Source organism: Malaclemys terrapin, chromosome 2, assembly GCF_027887155.1.
Source record: "Malaclemys terrapin pileata isolate rMalTer1 chromosome 2, rMalTer1.hap1, whole genome shotgun sequence".
Lineage (NCBI taxonomy): Eukaryota > Metazoa > Chordata > Testudines > Emydidae > Malaclemys > Malaclemys terrapin.
In genome coordinates this window covers 261,752,317-261,772,686 of record NC_071506.1, presented here as the reverse complement: position 1 = coordinate 261,772,686, position 20,370 = coordinate 261,752,317, and the positions used below count along the sequence as shown (strand labels likewise).

Here is a 20,370-nt window from a genome sequence, read left to right as displayed (position 1 = left end):
ACTCTGTCAAACACTTTCTTGAAGTCAAAGACGTGGTAGATGTAAGTACTCGTGTTGTAAGTACTTCTCACATAGAACACAAAGGTTGAAAATCTGTTCTGTGGTACTTATTCCAGCACAAAAGACAGCCTGTTCTTCAGCAATGATATTCTCCACTTGCGATCCAAGGCTTCAGTCTGTTCAATAGGAGTTTCAACATCACTTTGCTGGGATGGCTAATTAAACTTATGGTCCGGTAATTTTGACACAATTGCAGGTTGCCTTTCTTTGGCAGAGTGATGATTAATGACTGTGTCCACATGGAGGGCCACTTACCAGTCTGCCAGATCTTGGTGATTACATCTATTAATATTTCTCCTCCTAATTTCATCAACTCAGCTGGGATGTTGTCAATACCTGTAGCCTTTCTTGAGTGATTTCACAGCTGTCTCCACTTCTTCACGTAGTATTGGAAAGTCATCCTCCTCTGTTGAATCTGGACTGTCTAAGACACTAGGATCTCCATTTGTCTGGTGGTTGTATAGATCAGAGCAGTAGTTTGTCCACCTATTGATGATATCCCTTTCTTCTGTAAGACTGTTCCCTTCTTTGTCTTGAATTGCATTACCTTTGGTCCATCTTTCCTTCATCAGATCTTTTACAACCTGGAAGGCTCGTTTGATATTTTTATTATTGATACACTTCAATTTTAGAGCATTGTTTTTCAATCCATATCTCCTTGGCCACCTTCATTCCTTTCTTGATCTTTCTGCCAATCACTCTGTATTTATCAGGTCACTCAGTGTTGTTCTTGTATCTTAAGTACTCTTCTAATGTCACACATTTTGTAGTATTTCATTTGTGACCCATGGTTTTGTCTTCTTACGATGTTTCCCAAGGATGTCCATTGCTGCCTCATTCATTACAACATTGAAGTTGTTGGTCATTGTTTCTCTGTCTTCCTCTAGAGCGAGCAGCGGGGAAAATTTTCCACCTATCATAGGTTGGAATGACTCTGCAAAGTTTCGGTCTTTCTAAGTCAAACTTGGTTCTGGTGACCTTTGGCCTGACGATTTTCCTTAGCAGAAGCCAAAAATTTAGCATCACAAGGTCATGATCACTTCCGATATCAGTACTGGGGAAGCTTCTTGTTTTAGATCTGTTAATCCCAGAACAAAATCAATTTTGCATTATGATGTAGTTGATCTGGCTGTGATGTAGACCATTAGGTGCATGCCATGTTGATCGTCTGGATGCTTTATGTGCTCCTAATGTGTTTGCAAGAACCAGATTGTTAGAGCTGGAAAACTCCAAAAGTCTCAATCTTCTCTCGTTGGTTACCACATTACAGAAAGGTCCACCATAATCTTGCCAATCTGCCTGTGCATCAGTACCCACTTTAGCATTCAAATCTCCTTGTACAATCAGGATATCTTTCTTGTGTACCTTATCGATGATGTCTGGGAGCTCATTGTAAAAATCTTCAATTTGCTCATTGTCATAGTCTGTTGTAGGGGCGCAGACTTGTACCACTGTGATATTAAACGGTACTACCTTTAAATGGACAGAAATAAGCCTGCTGGACATTGGGAAGCAGCCTAGTACTGAATTCTTGATATCTTTGTACATAAGAAATCCTACGCCGTTGACATGTTTGTCCTCTCCACTGTAATAGAGTACATGGCCTTCTTCCATTAGTACCTCTCCAAAGGGATAGCTCAGTGGTTTGAGCATTGGCCTGCTAAACCCAGGGGGCCATTTAGGGATCTGGGGCAAAAATCTGTCTGGAGATTGTTCCTGCTTTGAGCAGGGGGTTGGAGTAGATGACCTCCTGAGGTCCCTTCCAACTCTGATATTCTATGTTTCTATGAAGTTCTTCCATCTGACCTCAGAGGTTCCTAGGAGGTGCCAGGTGTATTGTTCCGTTTCATACATGAGTTCTTTCACCCTCCCTATTTGTCTCAATGTCCTTACATTCCATGTGGCTATGGTGATATTTTCTCTTCCACAGATCCTCTTTGTTGGGGTTAACAAGTATTATACTTGTCACGTCTGCCCTGGTGGGAGACGGATGGCGCGGTCATTATTAACCCGGGCTGCGATCAATCCAGTATGGACATTGTTGACTTGCTCATTATATGGTGTTTCTTGGGCAAATTTCTAACCTGGTGGAGCTCATCCCTCTCCAGGCAGCCCCCTTTTAGTTGCCTCTTACGACAGACATGCAGGAGGAACAGTGGGACCATTCTGTCCCTGGACCCACAGGGAAATTACAGGGATATAAACACTAGGAATAAAATCCTGCCATCTGGAAGAGCCCACGGAGTAGGAGGAGGTAGTCTACACATTTTGTGCCATGCAGCAGTGCTCCACAGCACTCCATCTAAGTTAGTGCAGGGAGTTGTTTGGGAGGGAAACTCAGCCTGGGAGAAAGATGAATCCACCAACCTAAACTCCCATGTAGGGGGAGCTGCAGCTGCTAAAGAGGCGAATGCAGTCATAAGGGTGCAGAAGGAGTGACAGGCACTCAATGGTCTGGATGAGGTATGCATCCTGCATGGTGTACCTCTGTGCAAAGCCATATACATGACGTATGAGCAGGGAAAATTTGACTCTGGAATTTAATCACATGCAATTGCCTTTTATTGTCTCATACTCATCCACCTTGAACATAATTACTTAATTAAATCCCAAACTGGGCAGACTAAAATCCCATTTATGACATGATCCTTTTGGAGCATAATAGTCTTAACAAGCCTTAATTTTCTGCTCTGACCTCCTGTCATACTTACTACTGCTAAGGATTAAGTGATAAAAATGTTAGGAGCAACAGTAGGGGTAAAAAAAAAAAAAAAAATCAAACAAAGTCAGTTCACAGCAATGCTTATCTAGGCTTTTTGCAGTGAAATAAAAATATCATTGCCTAAGGTAGATGCACAACCATTTTCTTGGATTTGAGGCTAAGAAGAAGCAAGCCCTGTTGTCTTTTTTTGCAGCTTTAAGAATTTTATTTTCCCTTGAAAAAAATATCAGACGTTAAAGGAACATTGTAAATCTCAAAATCATAGGCCAGATCCTCAGGTGCTGTAAATTCACTGAAGTAAATGGAGCTCAACTGATTTACAACAGCTGAGGATCTGGTCCCATCTGTGTTTATACCTATCTCAGTGTTGCCAACTTGCATAATTTTATAGTGAGACTCATACATTGTAAAGCCAGAAGGAACCATTGTGACCATCTAGTCTGGCCTCCTGTATAACAGGCCATAGGGCTTCCTTTGATTCTTTTTTTTTTTTTTTTTTAACTAGAGCAGATTTTTTAGGAAAGGCTCCAACCTTGACTTAAAAATGTTTAGTGATGGAGAATCCACCAGAACTTGTGGTAAGGTATTCTACTGGTCAGTTACTCTCACTGTTAAAAATTTGTGCCTTATTTCTAGTCTGAATTTGTCTAGCTTCAACTTCCTGCTATTGGATCTTGGTATACCTTTGTCTGCTAGATTGAAGAGCTCTGTTGTCAAACTTCTGCTTCCTGTGTTGGTACTTCTAGACCAGGGGTTGGCAACCTCTGGCACGCGGATCGCCAAGGTAAGCACCCTGGCAGGCCGGGCCAGTTTATTTACCTGCTGACGTGGCAGATTTGGCCGATTGCGGCCCCCACTGGCCGCGGTTTGCCATCCCAAACCAATAGGGGTGGTGGGAAGCGGCGTGGGTGAGAGATGTGCTGGCCGTGGCCTCCCACCGCCCCATTGGCAGGGACGGCGAACCGCGGCCAGTGGGGCCAGCGATCGGCCGAACCTGCCACGTCAGCAGGTAAATAAACTGGCCCGGCCCGCCAGGGTGCTTACCCTGGTGAGCCGCATGCCAGAGGTTGCCGACCCCTGTTCTAGACTATGATAAAGTCTCTCCTCTTTGTTAAGCTTAAGCAGAATGAGTTTTCTGAGTCTTTACTATAAAGCATAATTTTCAATCCTTCCATGCTTTTGGAACAAATCTAACCTTCTCTCTCCCCCACTACTTTTTGAGATACCTTATTTTGTTTGTAGTACTACACACTATTATTATGCCTTCAGGAAGTTGTTGGATTTATGCACTGTGGTTGAAATTCACTCGTGTAGAAGGCGAGCACAAGGCCAGTTAAGTGGTGCATAGAGCTTGTGCTTATGCTAGTCTTCTGTATAGGGAGGGAATTTCACCATGAACCTTGGACAGGGTGAAATATGATCCAAAACATATAGGTAAATGATTATTCAAAATCCCAGTTATAGCAGATCAGGAAGGATTCTCTTGAGGTTAAGGGTCTAGATTGGCACTCGAGATCTGGGTTAAATTCTTGATTGATGTAGGTTCCATGTGTGATCTTGAGAATGTCACTTAGGGCCAGATTTTCTCAAGTGCACAGCCCCAACAATTGGGATCAGAATTTCCAAAGCGCTCCACATGTCAGGTGCTGAACACTTTTGAAAGTCTGGTCATTACATAGCTGTAGGCATGGGGCCTGAGGTCATTTGAAAATGCAACCCAGTTGTAGGTACTAAATATTAGAAAACGGTGGCCCTTAATTAGTTCCTTTTTCTGAAATAAAAATAATAATACTAATGAATCTTATCTAATTAGAGTATGTGCTTTTTGAGGCAGGAACTGTCTTATGCCCTAGAGCACTATAGACCAGAGACTCACTCCTGGGGCACCTCCTCTTGGCGGAGTATGGCATAGCAGGCTCTCCTTTTCTAGTGCCCTGTGATGGGGTATACAAACCCCATACTGGGCCCAGGTAGCCTCACCCTTCTGGGCTTGCTGAGCATGTTCTGACTGGAGGAGCAGGTTAAAAGGAACTCAGAAGCCCAGACAAAGGGTGGTAGATGGGCTGCCGAGAGAGGAATCCTTCTCCAGAACCTGAGAGAAGGTTGAGTTTGCGTGGGGACCACAGAACAGGTAAGGCTCACTAGGCAGTGCCTTTTCCACCCATGATCCCCTTTGAGAACCTGCAGGGCCCTGTTCCTTTGGAATCAGTTTTTTGTTGTTGAGAGACAGACTGGGTAGATTATAGGGGTCACACCCCAAACTGAGGGATATATTGGTAGGAAGTAGCTGAGGGGCATGAACTTAGACTTATTGCAGGAAGGACCCTGCTGGTGTTGCCACCCACAGGACCCTGGGCTGGGAGCTAGTGGAGAGAGAAAGCCTGGTTCCTCTACCACTCCCCTTTAAGGAGTGGTGAGATGGGGTGAACCAGATGCAGGTGGAAAGCAAAAGATTCCTGGCTTAAGGTCAGGAACAGATATCACTACTGCCCTGACAGGGGGGCAAGAGGCCAGAAATTGGGTGTGCTAATCCTTAGGCCTCCTAGCCCTCCAAGGCCCCATCACATGCCCCCTGTTGACAATACCTCCAGTCCTGTGGTGGTCTTCCCCTCATTGTGATGCCATCCTCCAGCCAGGTCACTTTAAAGTCTCTCCCGTTCTGGGGTATCAACATCCCACATGCACTGGTCATCAATATGACATCTTCTACTCCTCTTTCATCCCACTCTTCTGTCAGAGTAGTGGCCTTAAGGCTTCTCTCTGGAGCCTTTCAACCAAACTCAAAATTAAACACAAGCCACAACAAAAGCAACTTCTATCCCCTTCCTTGGGAGGGAACTTTTAATCCATCCTGCATCCTCTCACAGGTCTCCACTGTTTAGCAGAAGGCTGACAAATAAGAGTTACCACCCTGTAGTCTGGATCCTCCAATCCTATCTATCCCCCGAAGGCTGTCTGCCTGTTGGGTGGTCTTCTTTCAGGTCCCCTCCAGAAGTCTCTTTCATCCCTGCTGCTCTCTACCATCAGGGCTTTTCCCACGGTTTAAACTCCTTCCTGAAGCTACTCTTCAGTTGAATGCCTTCCTGGGTTTCTTTCCTAGAAGTCAAGGACATGCCATTTTGCCAGGGCTCACCGCCAGAGTGTGCTTCCACCTCATGGCTTCTTTGTGTCTCTCCAGCCTCTACTCTATTATTCAGAGAGGAACTGTACTCCCCATTCCCTCCATACAGCCCCCTTCCATTTTGGGCTTCCTTTCTATATAGAAACTACTCAGCTCTTTCATAGCTGAGTTTCTTCTTTAATTAGACCTGGCCCATCCTCCAGGTGCAATCAGGTGTATTAATTGGTCTGTCAGGCCCACTTTAATCCTTTCAGAACCAGGATATGGTCTATACTTCATCACAAGTTCCTAGCACAATGCGGCTCCCATCTCAGCTGGGACTTTTATCAACTGCTGTAAATTGTTGTTGTTGCTATTAATTATTATGATTTATTATTAATAATGCTAATAATAATAGTAGATGCCTATTTCCAGCCACCATTTATCTTCACTGTCCTCTCCACTCCTTGCAAAAACAAATAAAGGAAAACCTAGAAGACTGGATGATTGCTGTCTGGTAAATAGCTATAATTAACAATATTCTTTAGCTATTATGTAGATTCAGAATCAAATCTTTTGCAACTCAATACAATGTGATAATGTGAAATGTAACAAATTAAGAGGTTTGCCTATGCCAGGGCATATACAGGTTTTCAGTACATTTGGTAAGCATGAACTCCAAAGCAGGATGTGGGGGGAATACAGCAGTGGCTTCTCCATGACTCCATGGACTTCCTGAATTATTTTCAGGGTATTTGGTCAATAGACAGTTTGTTTTTGTGCAGGGCTGACCAAACGTGCTTCTCGAAAGCTCAGAGGTGATAAAGAAAAGATGAAGGTTTAGCAAGCAGAGAGCTGAGGGACTAATATTCAGCAATGCTAATTCCAGCTAAATTTATGCTGCATTGAAAGAGTCTGCTGTTAAAAAAGCAGCTTGGTTTACAACAAGACATGTGGTAACCAGATTATCTCCATTCAAAAACATTCAGAGAATTTCTCATTAAAAATATTTAAAGTGAAACAAGTCAAATAAATGTACTTGAATATGTGTTTGCATTGCCTAATTTGTGCAGGAAAAATACTGCTTTTTTACTTCCTGTTTTAACTGTATATATGAACCTTTGCTTACGCATTAACAAAATACATCACCTCTCAGTTGCTTTCCTATACCCCCCCCCCCTCAAACATTAAACATAAACACACACCATTTGTTTCATATCATGATGGCAATTCAAAATGGCTACACTAGTCACCTTGGTATAATAGATCATCTTACAGCACCTCATTGGTGTTGTTTTATACAGTTATTTTTCATCTGACAAATTATAATACTGTGTTGAAGGAACATGACCAGTCTAAAGCCTTAATTCCAAATTTTGAATAGCTTTCTTTTTTTTTTTAATTTTAACTCTTATCTGATGTGGCAATTTTTTAAGCTATAGGCCACCCTGGTTGCTATGGTATCCTGCATATCTAGCTAATTTCTTCAGTTAATAATTTCTCAGCTAATGACTTGTACAGCGATCAAACTGAGAACATTACAATTGAATATGCATATTGCAATTCTTGCTGTAAATTATGTAGCTGATGTGTAACTGAAACTATAGTGTGAATCACAAGTTTCCTAACCAAATCCACAATGCAAAATTTGTTTTCAACAAATATTCACATATTTCAATTAAAAATTCATTTTCAAAAGGGCTTATACTAGTAAAATTCAAGTGCTCAAATGCTTGTGGAACATGGACACAATGGGATTGCGACTGTCATTGAATCAAAACTTGCTTTTGAATTTGAATGACTATTAGCAGAATTTCCCCCCACTACTTGCTTGGCTCTAATAGTGAAGGACCTGATCCAAAGCTAATTGCATTTGATGGGAGTCTTTCCATTGACTTCAATGGGCTTTGGTTTCAGACCAAACATATAACCTCTAAGTTTGATCATGCCAAACCTTACTTCCCAGGGTAGTTCCACTTAATTCTGCGCTGATTAAACCTCCTGCCATCCATGTGTATGAAGAACCCTCCACCCACATCTTTATTCACTTTCACAACAGTGTTCAGTTGCCTTTGAAGCACCATTGCTATCCAATAGGTGAGTTTAGGCATGGTGTCAGGAGGAAGCTGGTAATGGAGAAGTAGGAGGCTGAGGGACGATACACATTGTCCCACTTCAGTCTTGTAGAGATTCCCCCAAAAAGATATTACAAGTCTAGGCTGTAAAATTTGTCCACTACCTCTCTCCATAGTGTGCACTTCATTTTGAGAAATGTTCTGTGGGTGGCACTTGGCAAGGGAAGCCTGACACTGATCTCCCAATGGAGATTGTGGAGGAGCAGCTAGCACCTTGAGATCGTTCAGATTACCGTGACCTCCCATTGAGGTTCAGAATTCAGGATTTCTGGAACTGGCCCCATGACCTGTTCCACAGGATGTGGGAGAGAACACTGGCTCCCTGATGGAACAATGTTGAATAAACATTGACATGGAAATCCTTGCGGAGATTTCCTCCCTCAAACCCCTACCCCACAGGTAGGATTTTCCATGAAGGGGTTAAAGTAAGGGGGGAGCAGGGAAAAGCACATCATATTCTCCTTTTCTTAAAGCAGAGGGAAAATCCCCCTCCCCTCCCTGGCTTGAGTAAACAGAGATCCTCCTAGCTCCCTGTTAGCTTTGAAAACTTCCCCCTTCTGTTCTAATTTACCTTAACCACTGTTACGTGCAAGGGGTGATCAGGCCTCCAACTGGACTGACTACACCTGGGAGTAAGGGAGACTGATTCCCGACTCTCTTTTATGTGTCTGCATAGCACAATGGACTCATATGGTGCTGTATATATTACAATAAGGATCGTTATGCTGTTTTCTCCTCTTCCCTATTTATAATCTTGATAGTGTTGTTAGTAAGATTTATAAAGGGGCTCTTGCACTATTTTTTTTTTCTTCATGGCTTTTCATGCAATTGAAGAAAAAAAAAACTAAAATAGTTCAAGGAACAGAAGAGGTCAAAACAAGGATAAAGGCAGCAGCACTATAAACAAGCTCTAAAGATAAAGCAATAAAACATGGTTTGCCTTCAACACACTCTGACAAGCAGAGTAAGCAGCAACATGTGCCCAGCAAAAATATTCAGTGAGACCAGGTTTTTGAAGAGATGAAAAAGTAACTTTTTAGCATATGATTTTAAAAAAAGAGGAGTGCTTTGTTTCATGTTAAATTCAAAGCAATTCTATGCATGTGTGCACACACACACAAAACTATACCTAACCATCGCTGTTTAGAAGTCCTCATATTGGACGGCAGTTGCTGAGGATACTAACCAAGGTCAAAATTCTTCTTCGTATTAAACACTTAAGAATGTTTTCCACCGAAGTCTCTTCCGCTTTCCCCCTGTTCAGTATTTCAAAATCTAGAGTTAAGTAAGTTTGGAGTAGATGTACATGCTGAAATGCACTAACCCCAAAGCTCTCTGCTTTGCTGCTTCCTTGTTTCACAATACTTCTTCCACCAGCCTGCCTTGTCTCAACAAAACTTACTTCTCTAGCACACTTTGTATGAAATAAGGGGGTGGAATCTTAAGAACAGCCTAGAGGGTACAGTATCAAAGCCTTTATTTAGAATGTGCAGTTATAGCAATTCAATTGTTAGTCATAGTAAGACAGCTCAGAAACCAAACAAACCAAGGGAAAAATAGCAAAAATCTGTAAAACCTGTACTTGATCCTCTGTGCTGAACTTCTATTGAAGTCCCTAGGTAGAGAAGCTTCAGGGTCAGGCCCAAGTTTCTTAAAATTGCTTTTATATTTATACTGCTTACTGGAGAGTTTGGAATTCCATATTCCCTACTTGAGCACTGTATTGCAGTAGCACCGAGGAGCCCCAGTTGAGATCAGGACCCCCATTACGATAGGCGCAGTACAAACACAGAGAGAAACCCCAGACCTGAAGATTTTACGATCTAAATAGACAGGACACCAAGGGTGAGAGAAAGGAAGTTGTTAAAAAACAAAAAAGATTAAGTGATTTGCCCAAGGTAACACTGAAAGTATGGAACAGAGCTAGCTCCCAAAGCTAGCTCTCAAGTCTTAACAATACTTTCTCTCTTTAGGATCATTCACAAAATGTACGGTAAAATGAATCCAGCCTGCATAAAGCCTAAGCAACCAGGATTTGTTTAAGGCACTAAACAGATGGAGTGGGGGTGGAATTCATTATTCCAATACCATCAGCCCCTACATACTATTTCAGGCCATAAATTGGTCTAGTTGCCATTGGGGTATCTCCTACCTCTTCTCAGGTCTATTTCTAGACCCATTGCTACATAGTCTGTTTGGGACTGGCGTGGGGTCCCGTATGTGTGCCTGGACACCCTAACCTCATCCTTAGCTTATTTTACCCACAATATGCAAATACTATTTCTCCTCAGTATAAGTTTTAGTCCATGTCTAATTTAAAAGTAAGAAACATTCAGACAGTTTGGGCTGCACTCAGAGTCAGTTCCTTCCCACATACCTTTGCAATCTTTCCTGCTTTGTTTTACTCTATGTTTAAGTTTAAATTGTATGTGACCTCCGCTTCACCAGACACACATCAAAATGAACTGTGCATGTATCCAAAGCAACTGTACATGTTTGACATGCTCTAAAGAGCCATTCATTTGAAAGACTGTAGCTCATAGGAAAGATAAAAAGTCTCATTGATTGAAGATCACTGACAGATGGGCCAAACCACCAATACAGCAAATAAACCTATGTGAGAGGGCCAGGAGAAAGGAAAACTTTTTGTTCACTTCCCCTCACTGAGTTCATCCCATAGATTGTTCCATCTCATCAGGTCACCACTACTCTATCCTACTTTACACAGCAGAGCCTGTATTTTGTGTGTTCACTTAACAAGAATGAAGATGATAGAATACAAGAGAGTTCTATCAACAGTACTGGAGTAAAATGCATACAAGTTCTGCACCCTAAGCCAATTACTCCAATCCTTCAATTCAGAGGGAAGATGATTAATCAAACGTAGTTTTCCCAAATATAGTTAAAGCATATATTTTTGCTGGACTTGACAAGAAAAGATATGTAATAATTTCTGGTTGTGGGCTAAACAAGGTTCTTCTGCCTGCTTTTTAGTATAGGATGATGTGACTTTAAGGCATAGGTACCCAAGAATAGCTGACCCAAGGGGAAGCGAATAGGTTAATGTAATAACTTATTTTATTGTATGATTATCTTTAGATCAGAGAAAAAGAGAACCAGACGAGTGCTGCTGATAAGAATTTCTTTTTTATGTTATTCCAATAAAAAATACATTCATACAGAAATATAACAATCTTGCAAAAAACAATTTCAAATAAAATCTTGTAAAACAAAACATTTTTACAAAAATCTTACAAAGAGATTCTTTAGATAACAGGGTGCTTCAAAAACAAAAAAAGAAATTTCACTAATAGAAACGTTTTTGTCTTAAATTTCAAGCAATATTTTTTCTATTTTTATTTATTCAGCTTGATTGAGGCTCAGTTATCACCTGAACAGAATGTACTTGCTTATTTGGAAAAATTACAGGCATTTGACAGATGGCACAAAGCCCCACCCCATCCAAACAAGTCTGATGGTATTTCACAATTGAGACAAGCCAGTGCAAGTTGTTGGTTTTTTGTTTTGTTTTGTTTTTTAACTTTTGTTTACCTTCTTGTTTATCAGAATTATTATGGCTAAGCATAGAGCACTGCAAACAAGGATTTTTTTTTTTTTAAACAGAAACAGTAAATCCATTTTCTGGGATTTTTGTTGTTTTGTTTTTGAAAAAAAAAGTGCATTTTCAGGCATTTTAATACAAAAATGAAATGAGAATTTAGGCCTGTGTGTTCCTTAGAAACAGATAATTTGCATATACTTTTCTTTTTTAAACCACTTATCTACATACTCATTTCCTGGAAGATCTGCCAAAATTTTAGCATAGTAAGCAAGCCACCTACCCCCCCCCCCAAAAGGAAAAAAAAAATTGCATGGTTAACTGCATCAGTGGGAGGGTGAGCTGGTTTTTAAAAAAGTTTACTACTTTTGGACAAACTACTTCTAATCTAGGAGAAAATAGCCTTATGTCTTCATTTTAGCTGAACTATTTAAAATTAGAATTCAACCCCTACTGTAACTAGCTCACTTTCAGATCCTCCAATAAACTTGAAGGCCTAAATCTGAGTGTATGTCATCTGAACCCAGCTAGCATTCCTTTAGTGTGCCAATATTCAGTCCATGCCATTTTAATGGCCACAGATATGCTATTCCAGACAAGCCAATAACTACAAAACCCAGTCAGCAGTCTGAGAAGGACTCAATGCCAAAAAAGCCTTTAGTAAACTATTATGCTAAAGGTAAAGCCTCTAAAAATGCTAGATTTTAAATAGCTGTATCTTTCATTTCTTTGCCTCCTTTATGGCCATATTGGGGTGGGGGGAAGGGGAAATCTTCACAGGCTGTTGTATTTTCTAGCTACATGTTCCAATTTTTTCCTTTAAAAATATTTATATATTATCTATATATACACACATACACAGACTGTACACACAAATATACATACACAAGAATTTTTCTGCCCACTTTAAAAAAGTATTATAGTTTCTTTCTGTATTACCAACAGATAGCTAGATATATAGATGTGAAACTTGTGCCATTTAAGCAAATACATCTTTTAATACTTCTGTATCTTTAATATGCATGAAACGTTACATATTAAGTACAGCTGGGGTGTGTATATACACAATTGTTGTGCAAGGTCAATATATAAAAAAAGTCTCAAGGTGGCAGAACTGGTCAGGTATTCAATTGCTGTATGCATTATACTGTAACACGGTCAAATTGTCTAAGTTAAACAAATACTGTACTGACATGAAGAACTTTTATCTATATTTGTCTTTGTGAAGGAGGACCCTGGAAGTAGCCTTTTTCCCACCACCACCCCCCATCATACATTTGATACAGTACAATGCCAGGTGAAAAAGGAGCCTTAATAAAGCATGCATCACCCATACCCCTGTATAAGACCCCCTGCAAGAGAAGGTCACTTGCATAAGGCACCATTATTAAGGTCAACAGTGCATTAAACAGCTAGAAAACCAGAAATTAGTCCTCAAGGCATAAATAAGAGAAAAATTAGCTGCATGAGAAAAATCAGTTTCTAACCTATAGTGGTTTTATCCACCCAACCGAAAAAATTATTCAGGTTCCATACATTATGTAACATTAGACCAATTGTATTTTAGCTGCTCTTAACTGGAATCAAAACTGCAGTCCTGATTAAAGAATGGAAAAGCATATAGTTCCCCAGAACCATGCAATAACCTTTGTATTATAATGAAAAGTTATAGTTGTGTTATATTTGTAAATACACAGCTTATACAATGGATTACAAATGAGCTCTGTAGCAAGTAAAACAAGCTACTTGACACATTGCACGTTTAATAGCTGCATCAGACACCTAAAGCTCCTCTCACACAGGAAAGGGGGGCTCCCCCATTTCCACTCTGGCGTCCTGACTTTTTTTTGTCTTTTCCTTCTCTCCATTTTTTCCCTCTAGAAGGTGCAGACACCCCTCCCCCCACCCCTTGGAAATGATTGGTGGTCGTCCCATCTTGCAGTATATTCCTCACATACAAAACATTCAGACTACTTTTTTCTCTTACAGTTATAAAACAACCAGAAGAAAAAAATGTGCCTCAGCATACAGTCATCAATAGATCCTCAGTAACAAACAGTCACCCAATCATTAACATTCTCAGTGCACATGCTCACGGCAAAGGCTTAGGAGCCACTCAGAAGGTTAGGTACCAGTGTATGAGTCCAGGAAACCCCAAACATCACGCACCACGGTTGCCATGCCGTTTCTTACGTGACTTATTAGCCCTCAAAAGACCTTCAAGAAAGAGGTCCTGGAGGCAACTGGGTAGGGTGCAAAATGGCATGCTTTGGCTGGAACACGCATCCCTCCTTTCAAGGCTGTTCAACCTTGAAGCCGCTTAGCCCACAGGATTCACCTCTTGACCCATTCAGAGGTGTCGCTTCATGTGAAGGGCCAGGTGGTCAGACCTGGAAAAACACCTGCAAAGGAAGGAAAGTTGGGTTTCACGTTACTCCATTTTCATTGATGTGCATTACTCAAGCTACATTCCAGGTCATTCATGCAACAGGATGTTTTTAATTGTGAAAATGTCAGTCCCTCAAAAGAGAATAGAATTAATTTTCACTGAAGCATTTTGTTCATCAGTTTCTTTATGAATAAATCTTCTATAACAAAAAATATCACCTAGACCTGCTTCTCACCAAGCATTATAAATAACTTTGTTTAAAAAAAGCTCAATTTAATTCACATACCTGTCACAGTGACTACATTTAAAAGGCTTGGCACCAGTGTGCTTTCTGAAGTGTCTGGTTAACTCATCACTTCTTGCAAAACGCCATTCACACCCTTCCCATGAACATCTGTAAGGCTTTTCTCCTATAAATAAAACATATTATAGATTAACCATGACTTCACTCAAAATTAATGAGACAATATTCATTGTTTATATATAAAAAACAAGAATACCCATTTTCAGTCAGAACAATTCAGTGTTTTTGACAATGTAGGTGGCAGAAGCTTGAAGAATCATTAAGATTCTTACTTAGCAGTAACATCACCATGTTTAAAACAAAAGGTACCCTAACTGAAAGAAGTTAATAAGTACAGATTGAATAAAAAGAAAGCTAGTTAAGGGCCAGATACTATCATCCTGGTTCATCTAGAGTAGTACTTCACTCCACAAGTAGTCCCATTAATTTCATGTCAAGATGAGCCAGGATGGCAGAATCTGGCCCAGAAATGTTTTGATTCACCAATATAATTAGGTTACTGTTTTGCTTCAAAGTCCACTGTCCCACAGATTAGCTGCACAAAATGGAACCTTTTCATGCTGACCCTATACTATACTAGATGAAGAGCAAGGGAAAAATCACAATGACCAGTTTGAATGCTGCTGATTTCAGTTAACATTTGAGGAAAATACTACCAGCAATTCATAGAAATAGTTCCAGTCACAAAACAACCACGGCAATAGTTCTGACACAGTTATGTAGCTAGCAGTTATTTACAATCTTCACTGGAACTTCAGTGGAAATTGCTCTTTCCTCTTTTTTGAAAGTGCCTTGTTTTATTTCACTTCCACACGAGAATGGGAGCACATGAGTCAGCTAAATGACTTCCACAAATGGAAAAAAAATTAGGAATGCTGAGCTGGTGAATCAGAGTAAGGTCCTTCCTTTTGAATTCCTCCCTTCTCCATCACCTCATTAAAAACATTTGGCATTTCTGGAGAATAACCCCTTGACTGGCACACTAAGGATGCAGAACATTGCTCCTTTCCTTAAGCAGTGACTGGTGAGCCAACCAGTTGCTCTACACATCTCTAACTCCAGACATCAAGGGCTGTAGAATATTAATGCTAAAAAATAAAAGTAACTGTGCCAGTTACTACCACCGTAAAAAAAAAAATTATGCAGGCCCTGGAATGCCTATCCACTTTACTCTCTTTCATAACAACCTCACATATTGATTTTTTTAAGTCTACGTTTCAGAGTAATAAAAAACAAAACAAAACAAAAAAAAACACTATAGCATTTTAAGTGAAACCATGAAATAAGTGATACATACTTCTAAGTCTGGTTTGGTTTTATGTCAGAAGGACTGGTACATTGTTTGGTTTTCTAAGATTTTTGCTTAAACTAGTGCACATAAAAGTATTTTTAATATTATACAACCAGTGCACATTTGCAGTTATACTTAACAGCCACAGGCCTTGATTGTATTAACTTAATAGCCCTTGGTGTAGAAGAGTCCAGTAACACTTCTTCCTATGAAAGCATCTACCCCCACTTCCAGTTATATTATATGAAATCCCTACTTTTGTGAGAGTCTCAAATTTACTTTTGTTTTTAAAATTGTCAGCAAAGTAGATCTGTTGTCTAAATTATTTAAGGAGTTTTTCAAAGATTAAATAATTCTGCAACTTCTTCAGCACTATCTAATTAGCAAATGGAAACCATTCATCTGTGACAGAAGACCAGTCTACACTGAAGTATCTTTGTACTCAAGAGGCTTCAACTCAGCTTATGAAGAGAATGAGGAAGTGAGGTCTTTCATTCTGGTAAGCCTCTTGTATAACTGAATCATCTTCCCATCCTTGGGCTTTCACCCAGTGATTATGTAATGTTATGACAACACTGCCATCGGGGTATTCCCTACTGTAGTCTCCAACTCCTAATAGACACAAGGTTACTAACCTGTATGAGTGCGCTGATGTGCTTTCAGATGTGAACTTTTGGTGTAAACTTTCCTGCAACCATTGAAGTGACACCTGTGGACACGTCTCCGGCCATCCGGTGAAGAGTCGCCATTGACTGGGGTACCTTTTTCTGCAGTCTTTCCAATGGTACTGGTACGAATTTTACCTGGTGAATGCAATTCACCTGGCATACAATTCCATAGCTGAGAGGAAGTTTCCTTGCTCAATTCAGGAGAAGAAGGAGGAGTAGAAGTGACAGATGAACTCAAGTTTCCTGAATTGGCTAAAACATCACTTATAGGATCAGAGGTAAACTTAGTAGTAGGTGAAAGTTCCTCAGAGCTGTCTGAAGACTCACTGCTTACATCAGAATTCAAACTGTTGGTCTCTAAGTTCTGGCTACTAGGACTGTCCTCTTTTGGAATACATGTACTCTTCAGTTCAGATTCCTCCTTTTTCTCACGTGCCAGAATAATTTTGGTCCAGAGATCTTCTTGGCTATCAAATTTAATTTCAGATGCAGATACATAACAGGGTTCACTTTGAAGATATCGTTCCAGCTCTAAACAGGTCTACAAAAGAAAAAAAGAAAAGAGAAAGAAAAACATTTTACAAAACAGTTTTACAAAAGGAGAGTTGAGCTTTAAATTTCAAACAGCATGCAAGAAAGTAGGGTATTTGAAATTGCTAGGTGCCTTACAAATTAGAGGATATTCCAGCCATAACCAGGTGATTGTTGCAGTAAAACGAACTGAAGTTTTCAAGAACTGGGCAAGAGTTCAAACACTAAGCTAAAGGTGTAAGTCAGTCAACATTTTCCAAATAGTATTCTAATGAGTCAGTCAAATTATGATCCCCATCACAAAATTCATATTTTAAGAAGGCTAGTATTGAAATCACTTTAAAACGTAGCACATTTTAATCAGGCTTTTTTACACTTTCTAATGGGCTTTAATTAATTTTTTTCATTTTGTATCAAGTCATTTTGTATCACTCTCATACAAACACAAGGGTAAAGTGACCGAACTTATATCTGGGACCAAGCACAGTTACAACACTGCATACAACAGTGTGCTCTGACACGCAGTTAAAAACCCAAGTGCTGTGTCACAAAACAAAGCCACATTCTAGTATGGCTGCAAGTAGCTGACAATCCGTATTCAGGGGACATCAATGGAACTGCAGATAACCACCCATTTCCTGTGTGTGAGAACTCGACCTGCTAGTCTTTCAAAGAATGTCAATTCCAAGTGCACTGGCATGCACACCACATAACTTTAGTTGCTTCCTATTAGTGGTCCGAATAACATAAGGAACTTCAATAACAGAAGGAGGGGGAAAAGTTCCAGAATAGCAATGTGCTATTGTAAAGGAGAAAGGGAAATTACTCTAAAGTCCTGCTGGGAGTCCCACAATGAACAAGAACTTTATCTACTGGCCAAGAGTGCAACTGTATGAGTCATCTCTATTTCTTTCACGTAATGCCAAAAGAGACTTCCTTTTAAAATTCTGACCATCAGCCAAGAAAGTACTCTGTTCAAATATACATGCAATGGGACATGTAATTACCCCACCAAAAAAAAAAAAAAAAATAAGGGGAGGGGGGCAAAAGAATCTTCCAAGTGATTAAATCTGCAGCCATCAGCATTCTCCTTTTACAATTTCAAACTTTCTAGCCGTTCTGAGGGGAAGAAAGTGGTAGGAAATTTTGTGCCCATGGGTTTTTGTTTTCCACTATAAGTTAGTTATCCGTGTGGAAGTACTATGATCTACCCTTATTGACAGTTCCTACTTACTAAGTTTCTGTTCAAAACTGCACTTATTTTATCAAGATTATCCCTCCCAAAACAGTCTTGCAAGCACAGACAATCCAAAATGCTACATTTTTACCCCTCCAACTCTCCACCTAAGGACGGTTTGTTATGGTCTGGAGGTTCCTCACCAACACCACTCAGCTGAACTGGGTCGCATGTCATTGATAGCGTGGTCAAAAATGGAAGGAAAAGCCACACAATCAATATTTATGTCTTTGCCTATCACTAGACAACAGTTTTGCAGTACACATTTTAAAAAGGCATTAAGACACAGCATAACAAAGTATTGATCCTCCAAGGAAACACAAAAGAGCATTTATTAAAATCTTGTTAAACTAATATTTTTCTGGCCAATTTAAATTTCTCATTATGTAGATTAGCAATGGGGACCAAAATGAAGCTCTCTGAGAGTTTAAATGCGTCTGAAAGCTACTGGGAACCAGTTCTGGCTCTTTGCCAAAATCCCAAATGCTTGAAGGAAACTACTTAGATCAATTTCAATCACGTACTATTGAAGCTGCTTCTTTTGGGGAGGGGGGGCAGGGGGGAGAGGAATTGCATACAATTAGTAGGCATGTGACGGTTGTAACACTTTGGATTTCAACCTTCCTGAAGCGTTTCTTGTCTTTCATACAAACAAGTAGTATTTGATCTGGTAATTCTATTTGTTAAAAGCAAACATCACCGCAGGGAGTATAGTAAACAACCCCCTCCCCTCCAATAAAAAGCAAGACAATGCAAAAATGTCAAAGGCAATCTCATCTCAGGCAATCCAATTACTGGGACAGAGGGGGAAAAAAACATGTCCATTAAAGGCAAGAAGCCCCAGTTCTTCCTCCTCCCAAACTAAGACTCGAGGCAATTAGCAAAACAGGATCGCTGTCATATGACTGACAACTCATTGGTTGTGCAAAAAAAAAAAAAAAAAAAAAATTTTTTTTTGGCTAGTCAACAACGAGGGCAGCAGGTAACGCAGGATTGAGAGCTTCGCGAATCCTCTACATTAGCAACGTCTTCAAAACTAGTAGCCCCCCCCCCCACCAAAACAAACCCCAAAAACACACCATGGGGAGAAAAACAATTCTTGGCAGATAAGGGGGAGGGTGAGTTCAGATGACAAGATCCAGCTGTAGAGTTTGGACCTGATACAGCCATAAAACTTTCGCCAGGGACTGTACTGGATCACGCGAAAGCAAAGCTCAGAAGTTTGGATTTCACTCTGGTCGTTGCTGTTTTTGATGAGCTCAAAAAAAAACAAACAAACAAACAAAAAAAAAAACCACAGAAAACGCATTCAAACACATCGGCCCCTGTTTTCTCAACTGACAGTCCCTTTCATAATGGGGAATGCATTAAAAAAAAGAGAAACTCAGTTGCATTGAGAAATATATTTATTTAAAAACCCCTCAAAATTAAAAAAAAAAATCAAAACACCTGCTTCAAAACTTTTGTTAACATCTCCATTGCATTCTCCCCAAATGCCCGGATGACACTTTGGCATTTTTATCCACTCATCCTTTAATGTGGCTTAACAACCAACAACAACAACAACAACATCCTCGTTTACCTGTTGCCAATATTCCTCCAGAGATGGTAAAGCTGAGAAGTAACCAGTGTCGTGCACAATCTGGAGTTCCTGGAAGATGCTGCACATTGGGAGAACATCCATGTCTAAATTGCAACAACAAAGTCAATTCTGGTTACAAAAATACAGATGCCTCCTCTATGGGCAGAGGAGGTATGTGAGGGGAGGGGGGGGTCTCAATATATAGTCTGTTTCCAAACCCCCCTTTACTCCAGAGAAGAAAAAAATACAAAAAAAATATTAATTCCTTTTGGAGATTGGGAAGGGAAAAAAAGCAAAGTTTCATGCAAAATGTAATTGCACAGCAATTAACAAAGTCTCCAAATGCTGCCGCTGCTCTACTCTCCTGTGGCTCGCAGAGGACACTTGCTCAGGAGCCTGCACAATATTTGCAAACACTGAGCTGACTGCAAATGTAACCCCCTGCAAAACTTCCCTGTTCTAAGCTCTCCTTGGCCACAGTCACAGCTACAGCCTCCGCCTCCTCGCTCCTCTCCCCCCTCCCTCTCCTCTACTCCCTCCCCCCTCCCCTCGTGATCCTATTACGCCGGCTCGGAGCGCTGCCCAATCTCTTCCACCAACTCGTTACACCGCGTTCCAATGATGTCAGATCAGCCCAATCGCCTTGCAGGAGGCATCTCGGCCCCTCCTGGCGTGACCAAGCCTCTCCGTGACGGCTCATGCTATTGGCGCGATTCGAAATTTGCCCAGTCCTGATTGGTGGGCTAGGCGGCAGGCTATTTTTAGCAGGGTATATAAAGCAGAAAGTGCTGG

The 20,370-nt window shown here is 40.5% G+C and overlaps 1 protein-coding gene across 1 annotated transcript; it reads right to left on the bottom strand.

The window, feature by feature from the left end:
• Positions 1-11,145: 11,145 nt before the first annotated feature.
• On the bottom strand, positions 11,146-20,036 carry KLF6 (KLF transcription factor 6). The gene is made up of 4 exons (XM_054020997.1): positions 19,579-20,036; positions 16,196-16,769; positions 14,252-14,375; positions 11,146-13,978 (listed from the first exon to the last, which is right to left on the bottom strand). Exons 1-4 carry the CDS (start codon positions 19,678-19,680, stop codon positions 13,927-13,929), a joined length of 852 nt encoding a protein of 283 aa, XP_053876972.1. The 5' UTR covers positions 19,681-20,036; the 3' UTR covers positions 11,146-13,926.
• Between the last annotated feature and the right edge of the window lie 334 nt (positions 20,037-20,370).